This window comes from Leuciscus leuciscus, assembly GCF_965113295.1.
Source record: "Leuciscus leuciscus genome assembly, chromosome: 11".
In the NCBI taxonomy this organism is placed as follows: domain Eukaryota; kingdom Metazoa; phylum Chordata; class Actinopteri; order Cypriniformes; family Leuciscidae; genus Leuciscus; species Leuciscus leuciscus.
The window spans coordinates 20378747-20391296 of record NC_138735.1 but is presented as its reverse complement, the minus strand read 5'-3'; the positions used below and the strand labels follow the sequence as shown (position 1 = coordinate 20391296).

General features: G+C 36.5%; 1 protein-coding gene across 2 annotated transcripts; it reads right to left on the bottom strand.

Annotated features, from left to right (window-relative positions):
* Positions 1 to 609: 609 nt before the first annotated feature.
* Positions 610 to 11790, bottom strand: cdk8 (cyclin dependent kinase 8). Of its 2 annotated transcripts, none has more exons than XM_082184277.1 (13): positions 11336 to 11790; positions 7002 to 7077; positions 5937 to 6047; positions 5699 to 5839; positions 4477 to 4534; positions 4245 to 4376; positions 4021 to 4164; positions 3729 to 3798; positions 3566 to 3638; positions 3206 to 3303; positions 2985 to 3063; positions 2672 to 2833; positions 610 to 1760 (listed from the first exon to the last, which is right to left on the bottom strand). In XM_082184277.1, the coding sequence occupies exons 1-13, from the start codon at positions 11461 to 11463 to the stop codon at positions 1635 to 1637; spliced, it is 1398 nt and encodes a 465-aa protein (XP_082040403.1). In that variant the 5' UTR covers positions 11464 to 11790; the 3' UTR covers positions 610 to 1634. The 2 variants fall into 2 exon arrangements, with proteins under 2 accessions (XP_082040403.1, XP_082040402.1); XM_082184276.1 differs by having other exon boundaries at positions 2976 to 3063; positions 11336 to 11788.
* Positions 11791 to 12550: the final 760 nt, after the last annotated feature.

Genomic DNA, 12550 nt, shown 5'->3' with positions numbered 1-12550 from the left:
TTTGAAAATTGTCTAATTTAAGCAGTCATTCAGCAGGGATTACTGGTTATTTAACATTAGTTACAAGAATTTGTGATTATAATATATAAAAATAATGAACTAAACCAATTAAATTAAATTAAATTAAATAGACAAAAATGTTATGCACAGACCTCTGAAGTGGGACGGGCCAAATAGATAAAGAAAAATTAACATGGGACTCCTATGAATGAAGTTATGGGAATGTGGCAATTACATCAAGCGATCTGAGCCATGAGCTAATTTTAATGACCTAAGTCTAGATTCTTATGTAATCATTGTTATAGACAGTATAACACCACAATATAATAGCCCTTTGTTACAGACTTAGTAATACACTAAAACACCAAATGCAGGAAACAGAAATGTTCCTGGCCAAACTGGCATTAGACGCAAGTTTAAAAAATAAAATAAAATAAATACTTGCATATAAAACAGCTTTAAATACACTACTGTAATCCAGTGCAACAAACCTCAAAAATTTTTCTTCATAAACTTTAATAAATATCATGCATTTTAAAATAGATTATAAAAGATAACCCAGCCATAATTCCTAACTAAAATGCTCAAATATTTTAAAAGAAGCAAAAATTAAAGCATTGCCTGTGTTTTATTGCCACTGGAAATGTACACAAACACTCACACAACAGCTTTTCCACATCTTTCTTTCTTTTTTTTTTAAATGCTTCCACTTTTATTGTCAGGATATTTGTTTCATGTAAAATATTTAATTACAATACAGTACAATGCATGTTCAATCTGCTGTCCACACACTTTTGTCATTAAGTTCTAAGGCCGATCTTTCACGCATAACAGCCGGTGTGACAGCAAAATGGAAGTTGCTGACCTCTCCTAACGTAAAACCGAAACATTAAATTATTAACTACTAAAAATCAAGATTGTTGTATCTTTTATATCGCCTCCTACCAGTATGATCCAGCAGGGGGCACTAGAGGTTCTCATTATGCTTCAGTCAGCAGCTCCAGCACAGAGAATTCGGTCCCCAGCAATGGGCTAAAAGAGTGAGTGCTTGAGTATTCGTTATGTGTGAGTGTGAGTGTGTCTAAGGGCAGACGGATAGACAGACAGACTGACAAATGTCATTCTGTCTTTGCTGGCAGTCACATAGCAGCTTTAAGTCTCGGAGAGGCCAACGGATTTTCAGAAGTGAGAACTAAAGAGATTGGATGGTACGGTGGATCCCCACCTCACTCCAAACCAGTCTCACTACATAGTGCAGCTGTTCAGTACCACATATTGAGAATGTTTGTTGCTTTTTTTTTGTTTTTCATGTGAAGTATCACAGACTTGCAGCGAAGACTATCACCAATGGAACAAATATCTGTTTTTCATCAGCTTTTCACTTAAAGTTTATGCATTTAAAAAAATTTTTTTCTCCTTTTGTAAGCGGAGTATAATGTCGGCTGTATGATACGGTGATAGTTGTTATGTTACGTATACAGTTATTGTTCCTGTGGTGTCTCTATGGAAATGCTGCACAGCAGAGCGCCCAGTGGGGTAAGAGGGCGGTTCAGCTCAGGTCCACACCCGCCCCCCTAAGTACATTCTCCCTATTGGGCACCGTAAAGGGGGGTGGGGAGGGGGCATGGTCTGACTCAGTAGCGGTGGGTCTGGTGTGAGTACTGTGGAGGCTGCTGGGAGGTAGAGGAGTATCCCATGCTGCTTTGGGGCAATGATGTGCTTGGTCCTGGGTTCTGGTAGGCAGCATGTGGATTGGAGCGCTGGAACACAGAAGAAAAGCGACAGTCTTTGTTTTCAAATCTATGAAGCAACAAGCACTCAAGACACGAATGCTTGCATGCTAATGGTTCTTAGTGTTCAAAATGGAAACTCTCAGGATCTCAATGGACTGAGAGGCTATCACAACTAAAGAGGAACAAAAGGAGATGCTAGACAAAGGCAGCTGAGTTCTTCATCACTTATATGTTGCTCTGGATAAAAGTATGTGCTAAATGAATAAATCTAAATGGAAATATGCCTAAATTACAGATATCAGCTGCACATTTTTGTCTCTTATGCTCTCCAAGGCTGCATTTATTTGATCAAAAAACACGTATATTGTGAAATATAATTACAATTTAAAATATCTATTTTCTATTTTAAAATGTAATTTATTCCTGTGATGGCAAAGCTGAATTTTCAGCATCATTACTCCAGTCTTCAGTGTCACATGATCCTTCAGAAATCATTCTAATATGCTGATTTGCTGGTGAAGAAGATTAACATTAGATGTCAATAAAACAATGCGTCACTTAAGTTATCCAGTGTTCATAGTTTGTTAGTTAGCTATAGCTTATTTACTGTTCATTATGTTTTTTAATAAACGTGTAATGACGACAAGTGTTTATGAAAGCTACTTTATGTGCAACTGAGTTTTATACAAACATTTAAGTTTTCATTTGAGTGTAATTATTATAGCAAAAAAATAAATAAAAAAATAATAATATTTTGGGCTCTGTTGTAAATTTTAACCTCTAATATCATTGTAATGTACCAAATGAGAGGGTCCCTGTATAGTTTACACAGCATTAGTAGGGAGAGATATGTGTGTGTGTGTGTGTGTGTGTGTGTGTGTGTGTGTGTGTGCACGTACACACACACTTATTAAACGGTTTGTGTTTTCACGCGTTACCTGGTAATCTGAGGTCATGATCAGGCCACTTGAGGTAGTAGTGGGCGGAACCACTCTCACCTTCTTCAGAGGCGGGCCTTGTGCGTGGCTGTTGTCAGGGTTACCTGTGTGTCCCGCCCCATTGGTGTGGTTGTTCCCCTGCTGTTGCTGCTGCTGGTTTTTCTGCATGTGGGTGACAAAGAGACAGAGAAAGAGAGTCAGGGGACATGATCATATGCAAATGCATATTTCTTTTAAATAGCTGTAATAAATATTAAAATGAACACATACACACACAAAGAGTAAAAAAAGCGGAAAAACACACATTTCTTACTTTATCTGCCTTGTCCTCCGGCTCCTCTTCCGTCAGGAATTCCCGTTTGGGATAAGGAATCTGGCATCCAGCAAAGACACTAAACAAAAAGATTTGAAGTTATGTAAGTAGAGCCCTGTGGTTGACCTAATTTCAGTGCACATACATTAAACATACAGAAATCCGAATCAAAATTGCTCATGTCAGACAAGATGGCTGATTTTACGTTTCGCATCACTCACTCAGACGTGGGTAACGGCTCCTCCAGGAAGTACGGGTCTTGCATGGCCTGCTCAGATGTGATTCGGCGGATTGGGTCCATAGTAAGCAGCTTTTGCAGCTGAGGGAGTGCAGATGTTGAAAATTTAAACAAATTTTAATTAATAAGGGTATGTTTACATGACAACGATGAACAAAAAAACGAAAACGTTTTTCCTTTGAGTTTTTCCACGTACAGACAACATTGTCAAAACAATCCCCGTTGACAAAACTCATAAAAAGTGATATGTTTTGTTGAAACCTATGTCATTTAAACGGCCCCTAATTAAAGTATATAAAATGAACATACAGTATGAGACCTGCAATTCTTTTCGCCCACTTACCAAGTGGAATGCTTTGCTGTCAGGTTTGACTTTATGTTTCTCCATATACTTTATAAGGCTGCAGTTAGTGTATCTACAGCAAGAGGGACAAACACCATAAAAATCAAACACTAGTACATGAAACACCTTATTAATAACATTTTGAAGATGAAATCAAACTAACGTATTCCTCCTGAAGTCTTTCATCAACGTAGAGTGTTCCGGCATCTTCTTAATGTCCTCCCAGTCTTTGTCTAAGGAGAAAATTAGATTACGCACAAAGATTACTGACTGAAGCATTGTTAACCATCAACTTTAACAGAACTGTAACTGCAAATATAAATATTTGAATAACAAAAATGACAGATTTTTTACTTCTATGGATTGTTTCTGCAAGAGAAAATGACCTTTGACTGTTATGACCTGTTATGACCCCTGATTCGTCTAGATTTGAATGAAAAGTGGATGTTGAATACCTGCAGGAAAGCCCATGACATTAAAGATCCGGTCCAGCTGATCGTGATGGTAGGGATTACTAGTCTTGATGTCCTCTTGTCGACAGTGGAAGATCGGCTCTGAGGTCAAAAGCTCAGCGAAGATACAGCCAATCGCCCATATATCTGTAAAGTAGAGAGAAAATCATCTAAAACACACTTTTTAAAATGAGCATTTGCAAGATGCTCATAAACTAGCGTCTCACCGATGGCTTTGGTGTAATGTCTGGCTCCCAGCAGCAGCTCTGGTGCTCTGTACCAGAACGTAACAACTACAGGGTCCAGATCTGCTAAAGGCTTCAGTGGTGAGTTGAAGAGCCGTGCAAAACCCATATCAGCTGCACGTAAGGGAAGGAAGTTTAAAAATGCTTATGAACGTGCATCAACACATTCAGATAAACGCATCTCTCCTTTTTGTCAAAAGAGCTGATGTCATACCTATCTTCACACGTCCTCTTTCAGGACCTTCTCCCATTACCAATATGTTTGCAGGTTTCTGTGGTGAAAGAGTCAAAGGTCAGAGCTGTAACACTTCCTCTCTCATTTCAGTGTGGTAAGTGATGCTGTAACCAGGGTCCAAAATGAACTTGTTTGCAAATTTTGAAAACTTACCATGCATGAATAATTCTTTATGGCCATGAAACAGTATTTTGGAATATTTTTATTAGGGTCGAAATGTTTCCCTGTGTTTTTGTTACAACCATACCAAGTTTGGGTTGTGATGTTAAAGCATATGTGATTAGGTTTGGAACCAAGAACTGGTTCTTATTCAGAACATGATCCGTTTAAAAAAAAAAGAAAAATACTACAACTAAATTAAGTTTGGTTTCATTAACACTGTTTTTGCAATGATTGCTTTACATTTATTTATAATTCATCATTCATTAATCTGGCAACAGTGTTATTTTAGTATTATTTATATATTGTTATAAGCATTTATTTTTATTTTGAACAAGCCTTTATTTTCATATTTTCAGTTTTCATTTTATGTTAAGTTTGTTATGTGTTTTTGTAATTTTTAATAAAATTTTTTCCAAGGGAAATTTTGGTATTTCATTTGGGCTATTCCTCAGTAAAAAAATGTTTTTAATATATTTCTATTTAGGTGAATATATTTTTTTGTTTAGTTTTAGTAATTTTAGTACATCTTAAACTTATTTATTGCCAAAGCAACAAATTATTTTCATTATCTTAAGTTTTAGTCATTTTGCTATGTGCTTTTGTCATTTTTAATATTTCTATTTAGTTATTTTTTGTACATCTTAAACTTATTTATTGCCAAAGCAACATTTCTAAATTTCAAGTGTTTTAAGCTTTTCATATAATATTATTTTTTTTATTTTTTATTATTTAAATTGCCAATTTTTATTTTATTTTATTGTTTTACTTTAAGTTAATTTAGTTAAATTCCATCCTTACATTTGTTGTGACAGGGAAATATTTGTAAAAAAAAAAAATCTTACATAAATGCTGCCACCTACTGGAAAATCTTTCATGGGATTTCTAATAATCAGCCTAGTGTGAGAAGATTCAACTCACACACACACACACACAACTACTACTTTTAACCAAGATGACCACAAAAAGAATGATAAACGTGGCAAATGAACTACTTCTGTATGAACATTAACTATTCAAATGAACACACAGAGAACCTCACCAGGTCTCTGTGCAGGACCCAGTTGGCGTGCAAATAGTGGATGCCGTCCAGGATCTGGTAGAGCAACGACTTTACCATCCCACGGGGCAGCTGAAGAGGCTTCTTATTGGCCTTGGAGGCTCTGTGGAACTTGATGATGTGCTACAAAGACACATAGACCATCAACAAGATATGTACTGTATAGAAACATTTCTAGGTGTGTGTGCATAATGCATATGAGTGCCTGACGGTGTGTTACCCAGAGGTCATGCTCAGCGTAGTCAAAGAGAAGCCACACTTTGCGGTCTGCATGTGACAGGAAAACCTTCTGCAGTGAGATCACATTGGGGTGCTTCAGTTCACGCAGCAGCTGCAGGGAGCAAACAAGAACGAACACACACAGTTTGGCACACATGCTGAGACAGACATCTACAGAGGCCCCGCAGAAAGAAACCCAAAGTACACAAAAACACTTCAGCCTGAAGTATGCTTGTTAAAACCATAGTTTGGTCAAAAATGAAAATTCTGTCATCGTTTATTCACCCTCACGTTGTTCCAAACCTGTATGACCAAGGAATGCAAAAGGAGAAACTTTGAATAAAGTGCTGGTCGATCTTTTCCAGGCAAGTGAATGGGGGCTTAAAGCATCATAAAAGTGGGCCATATATGACCCATGTGCAATATTTCAAATCTTATGAAAACAATTTGTATAAAAGCTACAAATAATCTTCACCTTTAGTGGACAGTTAATCGTTGAACCCAAGAAATAGATCAGTTGCAAACAAATCATTCAGTTTTGTGAACTGGATCACCTGATTCATTGATTAGAGCAGACACAAAATAATGATTCGATCATTAATCTGACAAAACTAGTTACAGTACGTCAAGGTGAGATTCATTTTCAGCCTGTTTCTCACAAAGTAGTCACATGATTTTAGCATATGATCATTTGTATGGACCACTAATATGATATTATAATGGTGTCTTTTTTCATTATTTTAGAACTCATTCACTTTCATTATACTGAAACGGTCGGGTTTTAAAACAACATGAGAGTGAATCAATAATGACAGTTTTAATTTCTGAGTGAATCGTCCTTTACTGCATTATGAGAGAATATGAGTATCGAAAAAACACACACTATATCTCTAAAGAGCACTTATATTGCACTTACAATTTCATAGAGCTATTCACAGTTTAACACTAAAATATTCTCATGCTGCAAATGTATTTGCAGGAACTTATTTCACCTAGATGGCATGTGCCATAGCTACTTGAAGAAGATCCTCTTGACAGGAACACATTTAAAGCTTGATGTACTTACTGCTATCTCTCTGCAGGCGGACATAGAGATCCCTGTGCCTTCAATCTGCTTCAGAGCATAATCTTTATCATCCTTCCTGCAAATAGACATATCAGCAACCGCAATTACTCTTCAGTGTATTATATTTCCCTAAATCTTTACCTACAGATCATATTAAACCCCCATTTAGAGAGAAAAAATCCACAGGGAAAGACCAAGCAGCATTTAGCAAGATTTTAACTTTCAATATTAGCACACTCTCGTAAAGTCAAAAGTCTCCTGGTGGCTAATGTGAGACATAGAAGGTATAGCCTATAATAGCCTATAAAATTTCACAACGCCCTGTCCAGTTTCTGGAGAACAAATTAGCTGTAAACCAGACATAAACAACCAGCTTCTATGGTGAACAAAAACATTTTTATACACTTTGGACCTTCAAGTGAGACTCTGGCCGCCAGGCAGTCTGGACTTTAATAGCCCAGCTTTGGGTGTCTTGACGCGTCTCACTTAAACACCAGCACTTCAGAACCAACTTAACTCATCAGCAGATCCATTCTTCCTCTGCCAAGATAGTTTGCAACTGGTGTCAGCAAAATATTGTTGTGCTTAGGACTAAATAAATCTCTTGTGATAGCACTAAATGCAATAAAAATGTTATGAAAATTGGGAGGAATGCTATTTCATATGCATCAATATCACCGGCGATGCCCTTCAGACATTGAGTGTTATTCTCAGTTAAGTTTCCCCAGCAAAAGGACCAGTAGAAGTAAATGTAGAATAGGCTTTTTAAGTCTTTTTTTTTTATTATTCTCTGACGTTGCAGCTCTAATTTCTAATCAGTAAATGCAAAACTCTTTGAACCATGGATATTTCGTTCCAAGAGTAAGTATTAAACCATAGAAATGTTGTTCCATATGAAATATTAGTTATACATTTCTAAATTCTGTTGTAATAGTTTAAATGCTAATAATCAACTAATCAACTTAATTTATAAAAAGTTACCAATTTAATACTTTATTCATTTTTATGCTATATGTAATTTGGGTTTTTAGAGATTCTGTGTTGTCTGTTTTAAGTTCTTTGGATTGTGTTTTATGATTTAATACAAATTTAGTAGTGGTAATCAAATAAATGCATAACAATTTTATTCATATTTTAAAATGTAACCATATTAGATTTGAAAAATTCCTTAAATTTTTTGGCCAAACAAACCACTGCACATCAGAGGTTTACTTTTCAAATTCAAACAGTGTGTGATATGGGGGACTCTACTTCATCAACTGCGCCTTTTAACTGTGGGGTCCCCCAGGGATCAATTCTTGGTCCTATTCTTTTTGCATTGTACCTCCTCCCACTTGGATTAGTTTTTAAAAAGCATGGCATCTCCTATCATCTTTATGCTGATGATTGTCAAATTTATACACCAATCAGAAAGCATGAAGGCAGTCCCCTGGCACCCCTACTTGAATGTTTAAATGACGTCAAAGCGTGGTTGGCCAAAAAAATTTAAAACTAAATGAGAGTAAAACAGAGATTATGCAGTTTGGCCCCACTAACCCCATGATAGATTTGGGCCCCCTCAATGACTTTGTGCATCCTGTTGTAACTAACCTTGGGGTAAAAATAGACAGTGATTTTAAACTAAACAAACAAATAAATGCAGTAGTGAAATCTAGTTATTATCATCTTCGCCTTTTAGCCAAAGTTAAACCGTTTTTGTCTTTTAACAGTTTTGAACAAGCTACACATGCTTTTATTTCTTCTCGTTTAGACTACTGTAATGCAATTTATATCGGTATAAATCAAAATACACTTTCACGCTTACAGTTCTGCAGCACGTCTTTAACAGGAACCAAAAAGCGCGCTCATATAACTCCAATTCTTGCCTCATTGCACTGGCTTCCTGTTCGTTTTACGATTGATTTTAAGATTTTATTGTTTGTTTTTAAAGCTGTGAATGGACTGGCCCCAACATATATCTCGGACCTCATCCAAATTTATACGCCAGCGCGGACACTGAGGTCAGAGGGCCAGCTCCAGCTTGCGGTCCCCAAGTCAAGACTTAAAACTCAGGGGGACAGGGCCTTTTCTGTGGTTGGACCTAAACTTTGGAACGCTCTGCCCCTCCATGTCCGAACTGCCCCTACAGTTGAGTGTTTTAAGGCTCATCTAAAGACTCATTTTTATTCTTTGGCTTTTAACTCCGCGTGAGTTGTGTGGTCCTCTGTGGTGTTTATTCTTTTTATCTTTTATATATTTTTTAAACCTGATGTTCTTATTTTGTTTTAATAATTTTATATTAATTGTTTTGTATGTTCTGAGTCTTCTGTGCAGCACTTTGGAAACTTTGTGTTTGTAAAATGTGCTATAGAAATAAAGTGGATTGGATTGGATTGCTATTCTTTAAAACAAATGGTTTTATAAACTGTATTACTTTGAGAAGTACATTCTACTGTATACAACAATAATATATATCTCATATTGTCATAGTTTCTTCAAGACAAGTTTAACCAAATTCTTATTTTGGCCGGTTATAGTGTAGACTTTTGAGTATCTGATGATAGTTGTATCAAATGAAATGGTGAAATGCTGGTGAAGTGACTCTCAGAGCAGCTCTGGAGATGAAGTTCATGCGTTCATGTCCTGAAAACACTACAAGTGTCACATCACGTACTTCAGTATAGCAGACGAAATTCAGACAGATGCAGAAGAGTCTTTTTAGTGGTTTAATATCCACAGAGACTAATCTCGATTTGATATGATATTGATAACATCACTGATTTATTCATCTAAATTCTGTGACACTACACGTTACGCAGTAAAATTCTATTTTTATTACTGGCATTTTTCGCATCATGAAAATTATAGGAATTAAAGACTAGCATGGTGGTGCAGTCTATTAGAAAGCATGATAAGTTACTTGACAAATTCATGGAATAAAAACTAATATTTTAGATCTGATCTTAGAAAGGTTACACTTGTCATACTGTTATTTTCAGCTCTTTGATCATTGTGTTTGAACTTTGAAGAGAATAATTTGTCTTGCTTTGGATGAAGAGCACAGACAAATCCTTGTGTTTCTGTCCCAGGTGTGAGCAAGTTTTGCAGAATCTATTCCTATCAGCAAGTTAGCAAAAACATTGAGCGCAAAATAATTTCAACACCCTTTTCACCCCGAAACAAACCTCCGGTCTCCCTTTCTCCGCTTATTCTCTGCCTATCCTCTTCTGTAAGCATGAATAAATGCAATTAATTTAATTTATACATCACTACTCAAGTCTTATTTTACAGAATAAGAGGTCCTTTGTTATATACACCGGCCGTTTTGCCTTGGAAGGGCTTTGTTGACACAAACCAATATGAAGAAAGGCTCGTCAAGGCTGTAACAACCTTTCATAATCCTCGACATCTGCTGTATTAAACTGTTAAAAGTCACTGACGCAACCAGTGCAAATGCAGAAATAATTCAATAGAGCACCAAAAGAGAAGTAGAAACCCTGCAGACACCTGAAAGTGCGAAGAAAATTTTTCAGTGAACCCTGATCTCCATAATAATAATAACAATATCTCAAAAGTGACGCCAATCACATCAGCAATGGATTCAGGTGTCGAAAGGAAATTGAAAGACATATTTATACAGCTGAGGTGACACATTACATCACAAGTATGAGGAAGGCTGGATACTCTGTATGCAATTACATACTTCCGCAAAGGAACGATGGCAGAAAAAAAGATGTTATGGGTGTTATGAATTATGAAATAAATGGAATTGCTTTAAATATAACATTATGAATATAGAATCATGATATCCTAAATTAAATATGAAACTATTCATTAGAATTCTCTGCCATGACAAACAAGCTATGATTCTGCATTTGATTCTCATAGAATGTAAAGCAGAATCTGAGGCTCTTTTGATACTAGAGCCAGAGCTGATTGGTTTAGAGCTGATTTTATGCAACATTGTGTCTTTTGGATCAGCTGTGTAAACATGCCTTTGGCAAAGTGTAGTTTTTATTGGAGGTAAATATAATTTTCAACGTCACGAAGAAAAAAGCAGCACATGCTACTGCAAATCGAAATCTGCATCAAATGCACCTGTGCCATCATAACTGCATAAGCTCGTCAATCACAACAACACTCCTGCCTGCAGACGTACATTCACAATCCCCTCGAAATAAGCCTCCGCTGAAACTGTGAGCTGTGAATATCAAACTCTCTTTGAAGACAAGAGAGCTGTCTCTCTAAAACACGGGGCCGAGTGCGGATAACACGGTCTGTTTTGGTTTCTGAGAGCAGAACGCGACGGGAGCGCAGGCCTCATATCGCTGCACAAGTCCATCCTGCAAACTCACCCATCTTTCCTCTTTGCTTTGTACACATGACCATATGTCCCCCGTCCAACTTTACATCCCTCGTACTCAAAGAGATCCTCGACTCGTTCTCTCTCCCCGGTGAGCTTCACTTTGAAGTCATAGTCCATTTTCACCGTTATTCCGGGGATCCGGGCTGTGGCTTCCCTTTAAAGCGCCGCTGGGGAGGCAACTTACTTCAAGCCCCGTTTAGACAATTAGTTGCCTTCCCTCGCGTCGCTTTCAGCTCAACTAAAGAGTCCACATCTACCTCGCGCGATTACTTGTTGGAGCTGAAACGACGTATGAACCACGTGTGCTTTTGATCTGAGAAAAGTGCAGAGTGTTATTGGACTAGCAGTCGCTTTCTTTGATATTTCTGTGCAACTGCGCCGCTCAGCCGGTATCTCACCCGGGAGAGTTGAGCGTCCACGAACGGCAATGTCGCAAAACGTCGTGAATGACACTACCAACCACACAGACGACGAGGGCTTTGTGGCGGCGCACCACGTGGATTTTAACTCTTTGCTAAAGAGCGCCTTTGTTTTTCTGTTTTTCATGCGTATGTACACTTTAGAATTAAGATAAAATACATAGATGAATGTTAATTATCAATATATTATTAACAACACGTATACAAAGTATATCTGTTTAAATTATACAAATAATAAAAATTAGATAGAGCATTATAATAGAGTATAATAAAACAAAATAACACAAATATTATTTTAACTATCAATATTATATTTATTAACAACAATATTGAATGACATTTTGCATTTACATTCATACAAAACACTACACGATTAAGTTATTTTGTATGGTATATTCGTTGTTGTTCAGATAGATAAATATGTCAAAAATGTAAACCATTCTCCCACTGTTATTGTGATTTTTTAAAATCAAATATATGTTATATTGTTTACATAATATGTTTGTATATATATATATATATATATATGTGTGTGTGTGTGTGTGTGTGTGTGTGTGTGTGTGTGTGTGTGTGTATATACACTGTATGTGTGTATATACAGTATACACACACATATATAATATATATAAATATAATTATATATACACACATATATATGTATTATATACACACATATATATGTGTGTATTATATATGTATAATGCAAATTTTACAGGGGGTTAATCTATATACTGTATATTGCATTGATTATAATTGTATTATTATTTTAGAGAATATTTTTGGGA

Bases quoted from the DNA above. Each gene is read 5' to 3' on its own strand.
- cdk8 (XM_082184276.1), bottom strand. From the start codon at position 11,463: ATGGACTATGACTTCAAAGTGAAGCTCACCGGGGAGAGAGAACGAGTC. The intron at 7,078-11,335 runs GTGAGTTTGCAG...GTCTATTTGCAG, and splicing joins AAAGCAAAGAGGAAAGATGG to GAAGGATGATAAAGATTATG. The intron at 3,064-3,205 runs GTGAGTGATGCG...CTTTTTGTTTAG, and splicing joins GAGCCGTTACCCACGTCTGA to TGTCTTTGCTGGATGCCAGA.